We start from the raw sequence: 21949 nt of genomic DNA, 5'->3' as shown, positions 1-21949 counted from the left end.
CAAAATAACATGTTCATACTATCTGGAGAAGGACTGATTGGATTGATTTAAAGAGTGAATCGGTAGGGGGACTCAAAATCATAAGTCCATGGAAAGAGATAAAAGTGCCAAAAGACTATTTTTTTTTCTTAATTCCACTATCCTTAGAAAAAAAACAAAAAAGGCTGTTTCACCCAAAAAAAGGATCCAATACAAATCAGCTCGGAATCATATAGGCTACTTTTGTTTGGTCAAAAAACCTGACGCTGTTTTTTTTTATCCCAGACAGGGCTTTATCCAGATTTGGTATTCGGGGTGGGGGGAGCAGGGGTACAAACAAGATAAAAACGCATCAAAAATTTGTTTAGATGCATCTTGTTACGTTTTTACGAGTCGGGCAGACATTTCGGGGGGGGGGGGTCAAACCCCCAAGCCCCCCTCCATGGATACGGCCTTAATCCCAGACCAAAACATAAAATAATAGGGGTACACAAAAACTGTACCTTATTTTCGCTTCTCCAACTTCAAATTGGCATACATAAATTTCTAGACGTTGTAGAACCCTATGCAAGAAGAAATTTGAAACTAAATGTTGGCTACATCAGCTTGTTCAAAATTAGGCTCAAAATTTGTTTAGTCTCTGATAGGTTTTAAACTTTCAAGGCATGAATAAAAGGATAGGTTGACTTTTTTATCTCATAAACAAAATTATTCGTTTTCTATCAGATTATGTAGACAGAAACAAGGGGGGCTCAATTACGAATGAAGACAAAGGCAATGAAAAGTAATTATAATATTGATTTATGGTCCTCAAAAAGGGTCCATATTTATCTTCTGATCGGCTAGAAACTTACACGTCATGTGTACTGGACCAAACAAAGCTAAGAGGAAAACACTTTTTCAAAAAAAAAATGATTCATGAACCCCCAAATTAGACAAACACTGTTTTTCTCCGATCAATGTGAAACTCTATGGGGTAAATAAAATAAACCAAGGGTACCTTAATCATAACAACAAATTTTGGATAGAAAATCTGGTTATACTGATTATTAGCAAGAAAAGATCGATCTTTTTAAAATTTCAAACCAAATAGGTGTATGCTTTAAAGTAAAATAATTGAGCGATAACCGTTACTTTAGAAATTAATTAAAAAAAAAAAAAAGTTTTCCCAAGGGAAGCAAAGAGCGAAGTTGAAATTTAAAACGGACAAAAATTATTACTTCACAGCCTTTTTAATATATATTAATATAACTAATACAAATAAACCAACTAATTATGTTTCCCTATGTTTTTATGATTATACAAAACTAGCGCTTTACTGAAAACACAAAAGTCAAGTATAAAAAACAGGATTATTGACTTAAGAGTCAAAAGTGAGCATGTAGCCTGACAACACTAAACGAATCTATAAAGCTTTTCATAGTCTTACACCAGTTGTGACATTAGTAACTAAAATTATCTTAAAAAAATAAGCGTAAAACTAAATATTTTTTAATAACCGCGAAGTAATTGAACAGCATACAGAAATATTGGATTGATTTATCAAGCAGCATTTTGCTCTCACCAGCTACAATAGCAATAGTGGGTTATATACAGTCTTAAATTGTAAGAAATATGCTTTAGTATCACTTGAAATGAAGATCAAATAAAACATAATATGAACTCTGGAAATACGATTATGTATCTCTATACAAGAGGAAACTTCAAGCTATGATAGAAATTCTAAGGCTGGTCTATATTCCCAATACTAGCAAGATGGTCTTAATTTTTATTTGTTTAAAAACTGATCATTACATGTCCTTTTAAGAACCAAAACGAGAGCCAGTCATTGGACTGAGCCATTATGCAGAAGTGATACCCAATTAAACATAAAAAAAATACAGAGAATCCTAAAATGGATTGTTGCTTTATCTTAAAACTGATTGATCCTAAAATGGATTGATAAATATTTTCATTCTATAAAAGATATCCTTAATTGGTTTGCTTTTACTGTACCAAAACTCCTATACTCAATTTCGACTCTTAAATCAATAATCCTGTTTTTTATACTTGACTTTTGTGTTTTCAGTAAAGCGCTAGTTTTGTATAATCATAAAAGCATAGGGAAACATAATTAGTTGGTTTATTTCTACTAGTTATATTAATATATATTGAATAGGATGTGAAGTAATAATTTTTGTCCGTTTTAAGTTTCAACTTCGCTCTTTGCTTCCCTTGGAAAAACTTTGTTTTTTTTTAATTAATCTTTGTTCGTTTTTGATTAAAATTTAATACATAAACAACGCTGCCATGGTCTTTTTTATTTATACGGAATAATTTATGCTCGTTTTGAGTTTTAATGTCACTTCTTAGTTTCAGTTGAAAAGTTTTTTTTAATATAATTTCTAATTATCATCGATCTAGAGGAGATAAGAGAGCTCTAAAAAATACTGCAAACAACCTTGACAGCTAAGTAAAATTTTAGTCTATAACATAAAGTTCATTATCCATACTTCACAAAACAATACATGTTTTTCAGGAAGGTTTGTTTTTCGATGAGCAAAAAGCTGTTTTTACTCGGCTGATTTCGTGTGAAAAAAGCTATACTAAAGACGGTGCCTTCATAATCATCTACTAACGTGTGAAATCTAGGAGACCATTGCAGCAAAAGAAAGCTGGTTTTAGGTCCATATAATTGCATACATTTGTGACGCTATGCTTTTTATAAATTTGAAGCAATAGCGCATTTTTACAAAGTTCATTTTCGGTTGTTTACCAAACTTTTTTAAATCAATCATGGGCGTTTTCCAATGAAATGGCCAAAAAAAAAGGTGATTTCAAGACCAAGGCAAGAGCAAAAAACTAATGAGGCACGGATGTCCCTTTTCCTCAACTACCGCCGTTAGATCTAGCACACAGGCTTCATCACAGAGTGAAGTTTGAACGTTCAATTCAAAACTGTTGATCAATCAAGCTTAATTTTTGGTAGATGTTTATTTGAAAGGTTTTAGTTTTACTTAATTTGTTACTGCAATAACCTTCTACTTTTAATGTGGCTAGTTGATTTATGAAATTTACTATGAGGGTCTGAAGGGGGAGCATACGAGAGGGGACCTTATAAGCCTCCCGTTACGGGCTTTCGTCCAAAATAATAGCACTGGGACAGTTTTATGATTCCAAACTCTTCCACTTAAGAAGTGGTACCAACAGTGCCGTTTTTAGTGCTATATGGCATTTTTGGATGGTAAAATTGACAAAAAGCAAGTAGCTATGAGTAATAGGTTTAAAATCTGCCTTCCTGGGATATGGCTTAAAAATGAGTGCCATTAAACATCACTTTTTAAAGTTCTGCTAGCCCAATAGCCCCACACTGTAAAAAAAAATCGTTTTCCCCAAAATCCTCATTTTGGGGGAAGCTTTTGGTTCCTTTGCGTGTACGTAAAGGACTGAAATACCCTTACAGACGTCTTTTTTTCTTTGATATTAATTAAAAAAAAATTCCGAAAAACAAGTTTTTCAAAGAAAAGTAAAGGCCATTTTAAACTTAAGCTCAGCAAATACAAATACATTTTAAAATTCAAACTCAAAGCGACCAGAAATTACTATTAAAGAATAAATGAAACCCAAATCGAACAGAAATTAAATAAACAATCATAGCAAAAACATACAACAAGTAGTAATATAAATGAATAGATAGATCTTAAAGCGAGTAATGCTTAGATTGAATATGAATATCAAGCTTAAAACGAAAAAAAATATTTTCCTATTGAAGCATAATCGAAACTTAAAACGAACAGAAATTAAATAAACAATCAATGCAACCAAACATACAATAGACATCAATGTAAATGAATATGTAAATTTTAAAACGAGTGAAACTTAAACTGAATATGCAAATCAAGCTTGAAAAGAACAAAAATCAGCCCAAACAAGAGTTTGGGTATGACCTCCTTCTCTCACTGTAAAAGTCTAATACCCACTGTGTCATTGGCACTTTACTGAAAACCAATTTTATAAAAGATTTTTTCTTTTGTACTTAATATTGAAAATAATCATTGAAATATAGTAAAATATTGAACTAATGAGCTCTGAGCAATTAATTTCATTCTGCATCAAATATTCAGTTTAATTCATTAGCTCTTTTTCTAGTTATTAAAGATGAATATAGTTTCCCTAGAAACAAGTGTTTGGGTACTGCCTCCTTTCCTAACTGTAAAGAAAAACCAAAAGCCTACTGCGTCATTGGCGCTTAACTGAAAACGGATTATGTCACAAATATTTTCTTTTCCAGTTCTTAGGAATCGAAAATAAAAATACAAATACAGTGAAATAAATTCTTGAACTGATGGATCTATCAACAATAAATATAATTATTTATCAAATATTCAATTTGATGTTGTTTATACTTTCCAAGACTGTTAAAGATGTATATAGTTTTCAGTAAAGCGCCAATGACGCAGTAGGTTTTAGACTTTTAAAGTGAGAGAAGGTCATCAGGAGGTCAGTCAGAAGGAAGGAGGGGGGAAACTGGTTACCCTCCAATATCTTTTGACACTTATAAAGTGAACTAGAACTTTCAAAGTGAACTTTCAATTTCCAATCAAATGAGCCCTCTCTAACGTTTATACAAGCACTCCTTCCATAAGAACCATATATGCCCCCAGGGCATAACCTATAACCCTTGCCCCTGAAGACTGTGGGGAGAATATCCTGTTCAAACATATAATTTCCAGACATTACAACTACGTTGAACAAAATAGCTACATCAAAATTTTGATTGGATGTGTTTGGGGAAATGGTGGGCGTAGAAGGGGTGTCAGTTGCCTTAGAATCACTTTCGACTATTAAAAAGGGAACTAGCCATTTAAATTTCGAATCGAATGAGCCCTTTCTTAAGTTTCTACAACAATGTTGTCTATACAAAACCTTATATGCCCCCAGGGCATAACTTACATCCCTTGCCCTGAGGGCTGTGGGGGTGTTGTCATCCTCAAAGACCTAATTTCCAGAACTTAAAACTACGTTTCATAAAATGGCTGTCTCAAAATTTTGATTGGATGTGTTTGGGGAAAAGGTGGGCGTGAGAGGGAGGTTAGTTACCCTCAAATCACTTTCGACTATTAAAAAGGGCACTAACCCTTTTTAATTTCCAATAAAATGGGTCTTTTTTAAAGTTTCTACGACAACACCTTCTATAAAAACCTTATATGCCCCCAGGGTGTAACTTAAAACCCTTGCCTTGAGGGTTGTGGGGGAGAGTCCTCAAAAACATATTTTCTATCTGGAAATCAACTATGCTTAACAAAATGGATATCTCAAAATTTTGATCGGATGTGTTTGGGGGAATGACGGGCGTGGGGGGGGGCTAGTTGCACTCCAATCACTTTCGACTATTAAAAAGGGCACTATCCCTTTGAATTTCCAATCAAATGAGCCTTTTTTTTGAAGTTTCTACGACAACGCCTTCTATAAAAAACCTTATATGCCCCCAGGGCATAACTTAAAACCCTTGCCCCGAAGGCTGTGGGGAGTGTCCTCCTCAAAACATATTTTCTATCTGGAAATCAACTACGCTGAACAAAATGGCTATCTCAAAATTTTTAGAGGATGTTTGGGGGAAGGATGGGCGTGTGGGGGGGCTAGTTGCCCTCCAATCACTTTCGACTATTAAAAAGGGCACTAGAACTCTCGATTTTCGATCTAATGAGCCCCCTTTGAAGTTTCTACGACGACTCCATCCATATGAAGTGCCTCTGGGAAAAAAATATAATAATAAATAATAAAACATTGGAGCCGTATGACCTTTACTAAAGGCAACGCTATAGTCTTGCCTCTGATATTTGCTTACTTGGTTATTCAGCGTAAGCAGCAAATTTATGGCAAATCCAGGGAAGAATTTTTTTTTGAAACGCTTTTTGAGTCTCATTACAAAAATGGCGTTTATTGCAAAAACATAAGTTGTTCCCACAAAAGGATTTTCGTTCTTAATTAGAAAAAATTTAATTCAGAATGCAATATATTTTCACCGTTATTACTGTTAAGGTTAGGGTAGCATCTCAAGAAATTTTCTACCTACATAAACTCACAAAAAATTTTATTTAAAAAAAGCGATTGTAAAAGTTAAAAGATAATTCTTGTACATATATTTCTGCGTGTTCATTTTGCAGAAGAGAAAGCTCAACTTATTTCAAAGTAAAAATGTATTTCCTTATTTTTATTATTATCTTTTTATATTCAAAATTCAATTAGCATTCCCCTTTTTCTGCTATAATTCAAATATTTGAATTGAACTTATACTGAACATATTACTGTACTTCAATGGTCCTAGAGTCAAATTTAAAATGATATTCAAGAAACTTCAAACTACTGTTGAAGTTCAAACCATGTATTGATATAGCCTATTTATGGTGAAAGTTACATTTTTTCTACTGAAAAGTACATAAATCTTAATAATTTCAATAATTTGTTGGAATTCAATAAGCAAGTCACAATTCCAACAGAGAAATTGGATTTTTTTCTGATTTGTTTGAATTAAATAAGCAAGTCACAATTCCAATATAAAATTTGAATTTTTTTTGACTTGTTTGAATTCGAGCAAAACATTTTTTGGTAAATCAATTTTTTTTTTTTTTTTACAGTGTAGCTTTTCCACCTGAGACAGGACACCAAAAGAGCCGTTTTTAGTGCCCTTTGAACTTGATGGTGGTGGAGTTTATACGAACGAAATAGATCTTTGCAATATTTTATAACAGCTATAAAAGATATAATAACGATGTTATGGTAGCCTGCTAGTGCCACCCTTTGAGAAATAGCACAAAAAGTGCCATATGGCACTTGCAGATGGCAGAATTTATAAAAAGCACGTATATATTAGAAATAGCTGTTGAATTAGCCATTAACAATATCTGTATGATGTTCTGGTAGCCCACTAGATTTGTTGAAAAAAAATAAAACAAATAAAAAACAGGAGACAGATCAGTGCTACCAATGCAAAAAAGTTATTTTCTTTGTTGTTCAGGCAGGGGACTGTAACTTCCCTGTACAAGGTTTTGACCATGTTGATTCCAATGGTACACTTTTCATTTTCATATGACGCCATTTTCGAGGGGTGTGAGGCTTTTTTTTCGAAATCAACATAAATTTCTTTTCGCAAAGAAACTTTTGCTTTTAAGATGAACCGAAATAACAGTTAACGTTCCTGAGTCAGTGTCAGATGGGAATTTTTTTTAACTAGGCAGTTTTTTTCAAAACACATTTTTTAAATTTTGGTTACTATGGGCTGTGGTTTGCTCTTTACTAGGTTGCAGCTGCTGCTCCAACCATGATACCTTGCCGGTACATGCTTTAACAAATGAGCCTAGAAAATGACTGAAAAAAAACAACAGCAGACACCAGTATTCCCCATATGATACATGCTATACCAATACACAGGATACCAATACGCGCGATATCGATACGCCCGACACCACATACACACACCTCTCTATGATGCTCTGGCTACCCCCTAGCCAAACTAGAAAAAAAAAGAAAAAAAAAGGGAGACAGATCAGTGCTACCCATGCAAAAAAGTAATTTTCCTTGGTGTTCCAGGTGAGGGACTGTAATTATCCTACAAAAGTTTTTGAACCATGCGGATTCTAATGGTGCACTTTTTATTTCGATTTGACTCCATTTTCAAGGGATTTCAGGCTATTTTTCGAAATCACCATAAATTTCTTTTTGCAATAAAGTTTTACTTCTAAGATTAACCGAAACGATAGTTAACATTCCTGATTCAGTGTCAAATGACAATTTTTTTTCACTAGACAGTTTTTATGAAAACAAGTTTTTCAACTTTGGATTACTATGAACCGTGGTTTGCTCTTTACTAGGTTGCAGCTGCTGCTGCAACCATGATGAAAAAAGTGCACCGTAGTTTGGTTGTTGGCAATATGCCTTTAGTGGGAGAATAGCCATTGTACAGCTATCTGGTTGAGGCATATGATTTGCATTCGAGCTATGGTCCTCTTTTAGCATACCTATCATTTCAGGTACAAACATAAGTGGAGAGGTAGGGCTTCAGGCCCATGCCCAACCCCAATACAACTCATGGCTTTCATAAACTGTTATATAAAACGCGTGTTTAGGGCATTTTATGAATATCTCCCCTCTTATGAGTATTATAGTTCAGTGAAAACTAAAAAATACATACCATTCACAACTTTTCCAAGTTTTGTTGCATCTTTGCTTTCCTCTGAACCAATCAAATTTACTGAAGATAAGACTAAGCAGAGGAAAAGTATCTGCATTGTGAATCAATCTGCTATCTGTGCAAAATCATAGCAACATCTGAAAAGAAAACTAAAATATCCAAATAGTCATGATTAATCCCCAAACACACTAAATTAGAACTTAATTTTGTAAATTATTTTCTTAATTTTTGTCAATTATTAAAGTCATTCAAGAACATAGGGTTAAACCACAGATCACTATTGTTGATAAGTGAAGAGTTGAGCCAAAATCAATTTGGTATTAACCATTAAAAATGATCTAATGCTTAAATTTGTCAAACTTATGCAAAATCTTTCTGAAAAATAAAAAGTATAATCGTAATTTGGAGCTTTAGATTCTTAGCTATGGCACAGTGAATTTGAAGGATTATATACAAACTGTGAAAAAACACGGATTTTCAATGTAGGCTATACATTAAGAATGATGGTGGGGTTTGAAATCTTTTTCTGTGAGTACCTAAATTAAACTAAAAAAAGTGTTTTTTCTTGGAAATAAAAGTTAAGAACAACATAGATTTGATAATTTCCACTATGCTTTACTGCCTAAAAACTGATGTTTTGAGCTAAAAAATAATTAAATTTTTTACAAAAAGAGGGGAGTTCTTGTGCTCTTAACACACACACTGCTTGCTTGATTCAAAAATATTCTTCCAAATGAAGGGAGGTTAGGTTTTGAATCACCCTCCATATTTATTTTGTGTATCTCTGATAGAAGACTCAAAAATGGACAAAAAAATGAAGTTTCTAAGGCTGTAGAAATTCCCCCTTCTGCAAAATGTCCATAGACATCTGCCCTAATACCTAGTGTGCAACTATCCAATACTCTATAGCCATTACCTGCAAAAACTAAAAAAAAATGATACTTATGATGCTCAATTGGGCTCCATGACCCAAAAAATAGGGAAAAACAAATGAAAAAGGAAAACAGATCAAACAATAAAAACAGAATAAAGCACACAGTGGACTCCACAGATCCAGCAAAAATAAAATAAGAGAAATAAAATTGACACCATATTCTTACAATCAACCCAAGAATGATGTATATAACACGCCCTTTACAAAGAACTCAAGAATAACATGGAACTAATTTCAAAAAATTAATTTTTACACACCAAAACAGAAAAAGAAATATATATATATATATATATATATATATATATATATATATATATATATATATATATATATATATATATATATATATATATATATATATATATATATATATATATATATATATATATATATATATATATATATATATATATATATATGTATATATATATATATATATATATATATATATATATATATATATATATATATATATATATATATATATATATATATATATATGATGGAGAGAAAATAGCCCCTCCCCCCTCTCCCTGATATCTTCTTTTCCCCAAACACATTTAATTGAAATTGTGTGACAGCCATTTTGTAGCCAATAGTCCAAAGAGAATATAACAATGTCTCCAGTAATCAAATGTAAGAAATATTTAGGTGGACATTGAACTAAATCAAAACAAACTATGAGCATGCAAACTTTCAAGAATGTGACAAAGCAATATCTCAAGAACAACTTATATTATTAAGTTAGATCCTTAAGAGTAAATTGTAGGGGATTTTGAACTAGCCAGAAGGCACTATGTGCATTCTTTTAGTATAACAACTACAGTTACTGTAACTAATGATGCTAAGAGTATTAAGGTGAAACTTCTAGGAAGTGTTAAGAGGGTGTTCTAATGAAACAAAAAAACTGTATATATGCAGGTTTTCAAAAAGGTATATAGTATCATAGGCAGCAGCACTCTATAATAGCTAGAAATTTCATTGAAACATTTAAAGAAGCTAATTCAGTTCAAAATTAAAAGTTCTAGGATCCTTTTTTAAGAGTAAAAAGAGATTGGAGGGCAATCAGCCTGTCTCTCAAGCTGATTTATTTCCCAAACACATCTAATCAAATTTTTGAGACAACTATTTTGTTCAGCATAGTAGAATGGTCCAGCAACTATGTCTTTAGGAGTATTGTGCATGTCAAACCCCCACAAAGAAAAGTAAAGAACTCTATTAAGTAACAAATGGACAGAAATGAAGTCAAGTAATCATCCAAGTGTAAAACTACCACAAATCACTATCAATAAATACATGAAACTCAAAATGAACAGAAATTAGAATAAATAGCAGAGTAAAACTGAAAACAAACAAAAATTAACATTAGTAGGGCTGATAACACCCATGCCTTCTGAAAACCATAACATAATTTGTGTTTTACATAAAACAAATTAGGTTTTAAATGTTTTCACTTTTTTACTTAAATAAGTAAAAAACTTTTTTTACTCACTTTTTTTGCCTCTTTTTTATTTTAAGTAATAAATGTCATTATAGGCATATTAAACTGACAATTAATGGTCATTTTTTCAGTAAAGCCCAAGTCATGTTCTGGTCTTGAGATTTCTGTTCATTTTGAGCTTCATTTAATTTTTGATAGCAATTTGTGGTAGCATTACTCTTGGAAGATTATTTGACTTTATTTCTGCCTATTTTTGGCTTAATAGAGCTCTTTACTTTTCTTTGAAAACTTATTCTGTGTAATTTTTTTCAATTAATACAAGTAAATGACACCATCATTCAGCCTTGGGGGGGAGGCTATCCCCCCCCCCCTTATGGGTGTCCATGGCCAGCAGATTAAAGCCTAGGAAAAAAATTAGGTCGGTCTGTATATGAGGCTAAAAAAATGTTATCAAATTCAGGAAAAACAGTTATCTATAATTTTCAGGGCTAAGATGGGTCAAAAATCCCAAAAATTTAAGTGTGTGGTACAGACCCCACAAAAATAAGATTAAGCATTCCTTTTTTATTGGTTTGAAACTTATACCTTTAAACCCTTTAAACCACAAATAAAAAAAAAGAATAAAAATCTTGATTTAACTGAGAAAAACTGGAAAAACAAGGAAAGAAGTGAAGATAGGCCTAAAGGTTCTCCTGCTGCAAAATATATTAACTAGGATCATTGTGCATATTATGAAGTAAAAATAATTTTCTTGACATTTTTCCTTATGTGGGGGACTGCTCATACATCTCTACATCCTTCTCGAGTACTAAGGGATCACAACTAGGCTATGACTAAGCCTAGCCTACTGGATAAAAATCAATAACCTAACCCTAGATTTTTTAACCAAACAATGCAAAAAAGAGTTGAGAAAATAAGCTGAGAGCTAAATCTTTTTCAGCTTTCTTACCTAGCAAGGAAATAAAGTTATAAGAAACAGTTTCAACACCAAACAAATACCAATAATTAAAAATTCAAACGTAATAGATGGCGAAGACGTGTATTCAGTACTGTCGTGAGGCGGCAAAAATAAAAAACATTTTTGCAGCAGAATCACTTTTATGCCAAAATTCAGCTGATGAATATTCGACAATGAACAAAATTATTAGTAGCCTATCCCCCCATGGGCGTAGGGAAGGGGGGCAGCTTCCCCCCCCTAGACCTTCAAATTCACATTAGATATGGCTGAAAAAGCAGATGGTTTGGAAAAAGCAGTTGATAAAAACCCCATCACACTATCGACTGCCCCCCCTAGACAATATGCTGCCTACGCCCATGTATCCACCCACTCATACTTTACAAGTTTATTCATCCTATTACAAATCCTGAAAAACCATCATTAGCGGAAGGAAAATCCCGTATGTGCGACTGGACCATCCCTTCACAAAAAGTTTTTATCTTAAGGGTTTAATTGATCTTCACTTAATATCAGGACGAACCCACAAAACTGGGTTGGGTCTTATACCTCAATGATCCATTGCTTCCTTAGCCCTAAAGGTATTATGCTTAATTTGCCGTTGAGGGAACCACTGACGAATTAATTTTCCATTTCCCCATCCCTACCATATATTTTGCCAGCTTTAAGACCTTTCCTTGTCTTACTTTCCCTTTTTATTTTTCATCCTCCAGGAAGAAACTAACGTTGTAGAATATTTCAAGCTGGTGCCTCATCCTTGCTGAATATTCTTACATGAAATTCTTTCTTGTTTCGAGTGTAGCCATCTCACGCTTCTGGCAAATTTGAGACTTAGTTTTCTTTATTCGAAAAAAATAATTTTCAAATTTCCAATTCCTGTTATGGCTTCTAAGAATATTTTTATATCAGACCTTTTCAGTGGTAGGGAGTGTTCCTTCAGTTGGACGAATCACAAGATAAAATATTTGTTGTTCTCTTGTTTGTGATTTATTAGAAAGTTTGACAAACCAGTTTATATAATTTGTCAACGAATTGTTAAAATAATATTCATGCTTTTTATTTTGGTGTTTTTCACTTTAAATTCTGCAGTCTTAATTACTTATTTGCTATAGAGTAATTTATTGACTTGGAAATTTTTATAGCTAATAATTCTCATATTCACAATTTTCACTTTATCAGAAGTTTAAGAGAAGTAACTAAATACTAGAGTCAATCAAGGTAATAATATTGAAGGCAATAATATTTTGAAAATGAAACAAAACCTCTGCAAAACAAATACAAAAACATCACGTTAAAATTACCTTCTAAATTCACTACGAACATAAGCTGACAGCATAAGCTTTCTAGTTTGTCTTTGAGAGCTGCAATGAAAGGGGGCTGTATAGCTTTTCTTTCATCAATAGTATGGCTTTGAAAGGTTTGACGGCGAATTTTCTACCAGAATCGTTTACCCATAACTTTGAAATAATACCCGTAAAGGTGGGTTTGATTAAAATTAACCATTTTATGGGCTGGTGTGTCGTAGAGAAGAAATAAAGATCGATTCTACTACCACATTGTTGATGTAGAAATGAAAAATGAGAGTTCAAGGGAGAGACTATATGGGATGATGCTTAGAACATCAGCTTCATCACATGACCTTCAACTGATTCAGTTTGAATTTGGCTCGTCAGGAAACATATAATCCAATATACAAGCCCCATGGCAGTTCATGTGTAGGGGCTTTAGTTCACCTAATTCATCATGAATCTTCGGTATAGAACATTATTGAATGCTTTTCAAGGTCTGGGTAAGCGCTATCTATTTGGGAGCCATTTGTATTTATTTGTTCCAAATTCCTACTGTATGTAGAAACTGAATTTCTGTTGTGTGTCCATGAAAGTAATCCAACTATTTATTTTTGAGTATCTCTTTTATTCAAGTTATTTAAGAACGAGATCAAAGAACCAAGTTTTTTTAGGTTATGTAAACGACACTTATTTTCCGACAGTTTGATGGTTGTTCACGTTGCCCAGACTAAAGAGGGGTTTCACAATAGTAATTGTCCACATTTTTGGGAGCTGACTGGTTTAAAGTCACTGACTGTTTCTATTCCGTAGCTGTAGGACGATTTTGGACATACACAAGTCACTCCTCCCTCCTTAATGCTGGAAGGGCAATCCTTCCTCTGTGGCCTTGTGGTTGCTTCTGTGTCAGCCTATCGTTAGTTTCCTTAACTATAGCCTTATCTGTAAACAGCTCAGCAGACAAAGAATACTTCAAAGGTTTGACATTCCTAGAGGACATTACAATCTTTAAGGAATAAAGTACTTTGATTCTTAGCTCCTTTTAAGTACGCGTAAACTTAATTTGTCTAGATATATTGTAATACCGCTGAGTGACCTATATCATAGGCAGCGCAATAGTGCTGCCCAAGTAAAGAGCGATACGGGCACAATGTATTTTTTTCTGGCCAAAGCAGAAGTATAGAAGCAATTGTCGTAGAAAACTTTGAAAGGCGCTCTATATTGGATTGGAAATTGAAAGTTTTAATGCCCCTCTTTAAGAGTCAAAGGTGATCGGAGGGCAATCAGCCCTCACGCCCATTTTTTACCCAAATACATCCAATCAAAACTTTGAGAGACCTATTTCGTTCAACATATTTGAAAGGTCCATTAATCATGTGTTTGAGGATGACAGCCCCCATGGTCCTTAGAGTAAGGGCTATAATTTACCCTAAATGCCCATTATTAAAATATAAGATTTCTATGGAAGGAATGGTCTTACAAACTTTGGAGGGGGACTCATTAAATTAGAAGTTCTAGTACCCTTTTTAAAAGTAAGAAGTGATCTGAGGGTAACTAGCCCCCTCCCCACGTCTTCTTTTCCCCATATGCATCTGATGTAAATTTTGAGAAAGCGATTTTGTTCAAAATAGTTTAAAAATAGTCTAGCTCCCTTTTAAGAATAAAAAATAATGGACGGCAAATAGCCCCCTCCCCTTTCCCTACCCCAATGCCGTATTTTCCTCAAACGTATCTGATCGAAATTGTGAGATAGCTATATTGTTCAAAATAGTACAAAGAACACATAACACTTCTTTCAGGGTCGACACCCCCCTAGGGCCTAGGGTGGGGGGGGGTCAGTCATGCCCCGGGGGCATTTAAGGTTTTTACCGAATGGGTGGTCGTATAAACTTCGAATAGAACTCATTTGGTTGTAAGTTATAGTGCCCTCTTTAAGATTAAAATCTGAGTTGAGGTCAACCCGCCTCCACCCCCCGCCAATTATTTTCCCAAAGCACGTACACATAGAATGTTGAGGCAGCTAAATTGTTCATCATTGTTGAAAAGTCAATTAACTATACCTTTGCGATGTCAACCCCCACAGCCCCGAGGGCAAAGGCCGTTAGTTAGGCAATTTATTCATTGTTTACATATAGTGTATGTTATAGAGAAAGGTAGGCATGTTTGAACTTTACTTTCCAAAAAGACAAAGGTCACTCATATGAGCCTTTTGAAGAATGGCGAGGGGAGTGTGAAACTAACCAGAACGCGTTATGTGCATACGGTTTGTCAAAATAGCTTAACTCAGGACTGACTGAGTATATTAATTTGGAAATTTCAGGAAACGATAAGGGAGATGATCAATTGAACGAAAAGACAATATTGCATGCGACTGCTACTGCTACTACTACTACTTCAACTACAACTGCTTCCGCTACTGCTACTACCTCTGTTACTACTACTAGTACAACCAATACTACCAGTAAAACAACTGCTTATATAGCAAGTACTACAAAGGCTGAGAATATTGAAATGAACATCAGATGAAACGTTGACGGGAAAGTTGAACTGAATCAAAACATACTCTATGCATACAGATTGTAGATACAGGCGTATCAGCAATATTTTTAGAAGCGGCTTACCATATCAAGATGAAACTTCTTGGGCATCATGAATTGGATCTTCAACTGATGAAAAGCAACATACACTTGTTGCTATTGCTATTAATACTGATGTTACTAATGTTATTACTGCTACTAATACAGTACTATTTTTGCTATTACTGTTAACAACCTACTCCAACAACTACTTCAATTGCAAGTACTTGTTAGGCTAAGAGCACTAAGATGGAAATTTCAAGAAGTATATGAATATGCAGTTTATCAAAAGGACACATCGACGATGTCATAGCAACGGCTAATTGTATTAAGTTGAAACCTCCAGGACTAGATAAGAGGTATTTTAAACTGACCAAAAGTGATCAAATTTTGAACTAGCCAGAAGGCACTGTGTGTATACTTTTAATGCTCCTACTACGATTACCGTAATTAATGACGCTAAGGGTATTAAGGTGAAACGTTTAGGAAACGTTTAGGGAGAGTTTCAATTTAAAGAAAATATTATATGAATTCCGGTTTTCAAAAGGGTATATAAGTAATATTATAGGGAGCGCTGCTGCATTATAGCTAGCAATACCATTGAACTTTCAGAGAAGCTAATTCCATTGAAAATTAAAACTTCTAGTGCCCTTTTTAAGAGTCAAAAGTGATTGGACGGCAAGCAGACCTCTTCCCAAGCCCATTAATTTTCCAATCACAGCCAATCCAAATTTTGAGACAACCATTTTGGTCAGCATAACTGAAGGTCCAGTAACGGTGTCTGTAGGGATACTGGGTATGCCGATCTCCACAGTTATGTAATCTGTCCATTATGCCTTAAAACTAAATATTGCTATGAAACTAAAACAAAAGGCACTGTGTGTATGCTGGTTGCCAATAAGACATCTCAGCAATATTCGAAGAACAACTGAGGATATTAAGTTGAAACTTTTCGGGCTACTGCTATTACTACTTCTGTTACGAATTAACTAAATCGAAACAGTGTAAATGTATCCAGGTTGTCAAAGGGATGAAATTAATTAAAAAAAACTTTTTCCACAAAATAAGTTTTTCAAAGAAAAGTAAAGGACTCTATTAAACCAAAAATGAGCAAAAAATAAAATCAAATAATCTACAAAGCGTGAAACTATCACAAATCAGCATCGATAAATAAATGAAACCCAAAACGAACAGAAATTACAATAAATAACCGAGTCAAACTCAAAACGAGCAGAAATCAACATGAGTAGGGTTCAAAACCCCTATGCCTTCCCAAGGCCAGAACATAATCTGCACTTTACTGAAAAATATAAGTGTTTTTACTTTCATAATTTTAATAAAGCAAATAATATTAACATTTTGATTACTAAATATCAGTATATGTATATTAAACTCACAATTCACATTCATTTGTATTTTTTTCAGTAAAGTGACAATTATGTTCTGGCCTTGGGAAGGCATAGGGGTTTTGAACCCTACTCATGTTAATTTCTGCTCATTTTGAGTTTGACTTGGTTATTTATTGTAATTTCTGTTCGTTTTGGTTTTCATTTATTTATCGATGCTGATTTGAGGTAGTTTCACGCTTGGTAGATTATTTAATTTTATTTTTTGCTAATTTTTGGTTTAATGGAGTTCTTTACTTTTCTTTGAGAGACTCATTTCGTGAAAAAAGTTTTTTAAATTAATTTCTGTTTATTTTATACTGAAATATTCTTTTCAGGGAAAAAGAAAATAATATTCTAAATCTTTTCTTTTTTTAAGACTTTATAGTTTGGCCTGCTATTTGTCTGCTGGAGAAAATATTTCAGCAATTTTGACAACATACACCCTTTTAAAAATCTGAACACAAATAGTAGTGTTTAATTTAGTTTCATACCTCCTCTAGTTGACTTGAAATAGAAAACTTGATACCATTCGTAAAAAAAAAAATCTGTTTACTTTCTTTGATAGAAAGTAAACACCTTATATGCACCCACGGCATAACTTCCAACCCTGGCTCTGAGGGCTGTGTGGGGGTTGTCATCCTAAAAGACCTAATTTCCAGAAATTTCAAAGCCGTTAAACAACAGGGCGATCTCAAAATTTTGATGGGTTGTGTTTGGGAAAATGGTGGGTGTGAGTGGGGTGTTAGTTGCCCTTCAATTACTTTAGACTCTTAAAAGGGCACTAGACCTTTCAAATTCCAATCAAATGAGCCATTTTGAAGTTTCTACGACAAAACTTTCTATAAAGCCTTGTATGCCTCCAGGGCATAACTTACCGCCTATGCCCTGAGGGTTGAGGGGGGGGAGGGTTCTCATCCTCAAAGACCTAAGTCCAAGAACTTTCAACTACGCTTAACAAAATTTAGATCTAAAAAATTTGATTGGATGTGTTTGGGAAAATGGTGGGAGTGAGAGGGGAGTTAGCTGCTCTTCAATCAATTTTTACTAATAAAAAGGGCTTTATCCGTTTAAATTTCAAATCGAATTATCACTTTTTGAAGTTTCTACGACAAATCTTTCTATAAAAACCTCATATGCCCACATGGCATAACTTATAACCCTTGCCCTTAGGGCTCTGGGGGGGGGGGGGTTGTCATCCACAAATACATAATTTCCAAAATTTTCAACTACGTAGAAAAAAATGGCTATCTCAAAATCTTGATTTTATCTGTTTGGGGGAATCGTGGGCGTGAGAGGGGGATTGGTTGCCCTCCAATTACTTTCAACTATTAAAAAGGGCTACTAGCCATTTCAATTTTCAATCGAATAAGCCATTTTTGAAGTTTCTAGGACAACGCTTTCTATAAGAACCTTATATGCCCCCAGGGATAACTTACAACAATTGCCCTGAGTGTTGGGGGGGATGGCATCCTTAAAGACCTAATTTCCGAAACTTTCAACTACGTTGAACAAAATGGCTATCTAAAAATTTTCATTGGATGTGTTTGGGGAAAATGTGGGCGTGAGAGGGGGGTTAGTTTTCCTCCAATAATTTTCGACTATTAAAAAGGGCACTAGCCCCTTGAATTTCCAATCGAATGCACCCGTTTCCAAGTTTCTGCGACAACACTTTCTATAAAAACCTTATATGCACCAGAGCATAACTTACAACCCTTGCCCTGTGGGCTGGGGGTGTCCTCCTCAGAAACATAATTTCTGTCTGGAACTCAACTACGCTGAACAAAATGGCTCTCTCAAAATTTGGATTGGATTTGTTTCGGGAAATGGTGGGCGTGGAAGGGGTGTTAGTTGCCTTCCGATCGCTTTCGACTATTAAAAAGGGCACACGCCACTCCAATTTTCAATTGAATGAGCCCTTTTCGAAGATTCTACAACAACTTTTTCGCTACAAAGTGCCCTGGTCTAAAGGAAAAAAAAACAATAAATAATACATTGTCCAAACATCGTTCTTATATGCCCCCAGGGCATAACTTAAAACCCTTGTCCTGAGGGCTGTGGGCGAGGGCCCTCCTCAAAAACAAAATTTCTATCTTGATAACAACTACGTTGAAAAATATGGTTGTCTCAAAATTTTGAATAGATGTGTTTGGAGACATAGTGGGCGTGGAAGGGATATTAGTTGTCTTCGAATCACTTTCGACTATTAAAAAGGGCACAAGCCATTCCAATTTCTAATCGAATAAGCCCTTTTTCAAGTTTCTACGACAACTCCTTCGATACGAAGTGCCCTGGTATGGAAACCAAAAAAAAAAAATAATACATTTTGCCAACATCGTTCTTTACTTAGGGAACGCTACTGCGCTGCCTATGAAATACTATTTCAAGAAAAAGCAAACAGAAATTAAGTAAAAAAAAAGCTTATGTGTCGCAAGATAAACTTATAACGTTATTAACGTTACTGTTCATACTGTTAATAAGTTTATAAGAAGTTAGTAAGTTACTGTTAATAAGTTTCTAATTATAAACTTAAATAACGTTACTGTTTTTTGCAAAAATAAATTTTTCAAAGAAAAGTAAAGAGCTCCTTTCAACTAAAAATGAGCAGAAATTAAGTCAAATAATCCTTCTAAGCGTAAAACTACCGCAAACCACCATCAATAAGTAAATGAAACCTAAAACGAACAGACATTACAATAAATAACCGATTCAAAGTCAAAACGAGCAGAAATAAACATGAGTAGGGCTGACCACACCCATGCTTTCTCAAAGACCAAAACATAATTTGTACTTTACTGAATACAAAATACATTTAAAATTTTTTCACTTTGTTAACTTTAATAAATCAAAAAATTATTAGAACTTTGAATAATAAATATCAGTATGTGTACTTTAAACTGACAATCCATGTTAATTTATGACTGATGTTAATTTATGCCTGTTTTGAGTTTGACTCGGTTATTTTTTCTGAGTTCAGTTCGTTTTGGGATCGATTTATTTATTGATGGTGATATGTGACAGTTTTACACTTAGAAGATTATTTGACTTAATTTCTGTTCATTTTTGGCGTTTTGGAGTTATTTACTTTTCTTTAAAAAATTTATTTTGTGGTCAAAGCTTTTTAATTAATCATAAGCTAAAAGTACAGTTGAAATCCCGTAAACAGTCTATTGAGATTAGTGAGCCTAATACATTATTTCATATATATATATATATATATATATATATATATATATATATATATATATATATATATATATATATATATATATATATATATATATATATATATATATATATATATATTATTTATATATATATATATATATATATATATATATATATATATATATATATATATATATATATATATATATATATATATATATATATATATATGGTCATGGCGCAGGTGGAAGTGGTACAGGTCAAGGACAATCATTTTTGCAAGCAAATGACCCCACAGTCTTATGGAGCTAATAATAATGCAAGTCAGAACCAAATGATAGTTCCATGGTCCCATGATGTGCCAGTAAGCTGGCAACCAGGTCCATATAACCCAAATGCATTTTATGGTCAACAACAAATTGTCCAGCAGGTGCAAAGAGCACCAGTTCAGTTAGTGGGAAGTGGTTTTTATTCACCAAATTATAATGTGCCAGGTAGACCCCGAAGCCGCGCCGAAAAGTCGGCGGCGCGCCACCGAAAAAAAAACGGCTGCGCGCCGCCGAGCTTGCACCAGCGCGCTGACGCCGCCGCTGCTTCTATCGGTGGCGGCGTCACTAATACGCCGCCGTTTTTTTTTTTTTTTTTTTCTCTCTCTTTTTTGGTTATCGATATCAACCCCCGGGCTTCAAGCGTCATCCCGGCTAATCTGTTTCTTAAAAAAAAATACTGTCCTCTGGGGCTCGCCATATGTATCGGGTCATAGGAAGGAGAAGAAGAAATTGTTCTTGAATTGAAACAAAAATTCTACCTTCCACTTTAAAATTCTGTTCATATTTCTTTCTTATTTTTCGGATGAAAAGAGGTAAGTAAAAGAGCAATTCATTAGGCAATTCAGGATGTTGTCATAGGCAGCGCAATCGAGCTGCCTAAGTAAAGAAAAATGTTGGCACAAAGTATTTTTTTTTTCCATACCAGGGCAATTCGTATCGAAGGAGTTGTCATAGAAACTTCAAAAAGGGCTCATTCGATTGGAAATTGGAATAACTAGTGCCATTTTTAATAGTCGAAAGTGTTTGGAAGGCAGCTGATTAAGCACGCTCCTCCTTCAGCCAAAAAAAGCTCCACTCTTTCAATCTTATCAAGAAGGTCCAATTTCTTTTTAATCCTTCCATATGGACTCCCCCTGTCCCATTCGGGGACGAGCTGTTTTTCGTTTGACCCCAAATAGATGGTCAAAAATCACAATAAATTGCCAACAAATCTTTGAAAATCCGTCATCATTAATCCGTAAGATGTGTCCAAGCCATCTCAACTTTTCTATCATTATAGCCCTTGAAAGCGGGAACCACATTTTTCGTTTAATTTGTTGTTTGACCTACGGTCAGTCAAACGGTACCTAGAACACGTACTTGTTTTAACGAGTATCTAGACAATTCCTCTGAAAAACATTTATTAAATCTTCCTGTACCTTTCGTAGCACACACCTTTCAGAACCCTACCCTATCACAGTCATTACTGTAGCTTCCAATGTTCTAATATTAGTTTTCAACCTTATCTTCCTATTCTTCCAAACTTGTTTACAACATAACATTTTCGGGGTGGGGGGGTACGAAAAAACTTCAAAAAACGAATCAAAACTTAGTTTATATTCTTTTTGTTACGTTTTTATGAGTCGGAGGAGGGATTCACCCCCCCCCCTGGATACGGCCTTGTATCTACATAACCTAAGTCTAGGAGAGTTTTACCTTCCCGTTTGATTCCATGCTCTCCCACAGCATTCGCTGTCTTTAGGGAAAGCCCATCATAATATTCCATATAAATGAGGATAGGATACAACCGTACTGAACTCCTTATTCAACACCAAACTAGCTACTAGCCTTACTTACTACCTTAACTGCAGGGATATTGTTCTCATACATAGCTCTAATCATGTTGATATATTCGTACAAGGACAGGATTTTCACTAAAGCTCTTCTATTGGCTTCTTCTCAGTTATTTAATTATGTGATAATTTGGTCAACGCATCCTCTGCCTTTCCTAAAACCATAAAGTTCC

At 34.2% G+C, this 21949-nt stretch overlaps 3 protein-coding genes across 7 annotated transcripts in view; 1 reads left to right on the top strand and 2 right to left on the bottom strand.

Annotated features, from left to right (window-relative positions):
• The window catches only part of LOC148940606 (low-density lipoprotein receptor 1-like), a 42977-nt gene extending 31456 nt beyond the window's left edge, over positions 1 to 11521 (bottom strand). For both annotated transcript variants that reach the window (XM_089105452.1, XM_089105451.1), the window contains exons 1-2: positions 11474 to 11521; positions 8150 to 8286 (exon numbers count right to left, since the gene is read on the bottom strand). In XM_089105452.1, coding sequence (XP_088961578.1) covers positions 8150 to 8246 — 97 coding nt within the window. In that variant the 5' untranslated portion in view covers positions 8247 to 8286; positions 11474 to 11521. The remainder of the gene's footprint in view (positions 1 to 8149; positions 8287 to 11473) is intronic.
• The window catches only part of LRP1 (LDL receptor protein 1), a 654607-nt gene that overhangs the window by 105032 nt on the left and 527626 nt on the right, over positions 1 to 21949 (top strand). The window lies entirely within an intron of this gene.
• LOC148940604 (methionine adenosyltransferase 2 subunit beta-like) overlaps positions 1 to 21949 on the bottom strand; it is a 297990-nt gene that overhangs the window by 170485 nt on the left and 105556 nt on the right. The gene's annotated exons all lie outside the window — the stretch shown is intronic.

Source organism: Artemia sp. Qi Xiang Cuo, chromosome 19 (genome assembly GCF_049724085.1).
Source record: "Artemia sp. Qi Xiang Cuo chromosome 19, ASM4972408v1, whole genome shotgun sequence".
Classification (NCBI taxonomy): domain Eukaryota; kingdom Metazoa; phylum Arthropoda; class Branchiopoda; order Anostraca; family Artemiidae; genus Artemia; species Artemia sp. Qi Xiang Cuo.
This window is presented reverse-complemented; position numbering and strand designations above follow the sequence as displayed.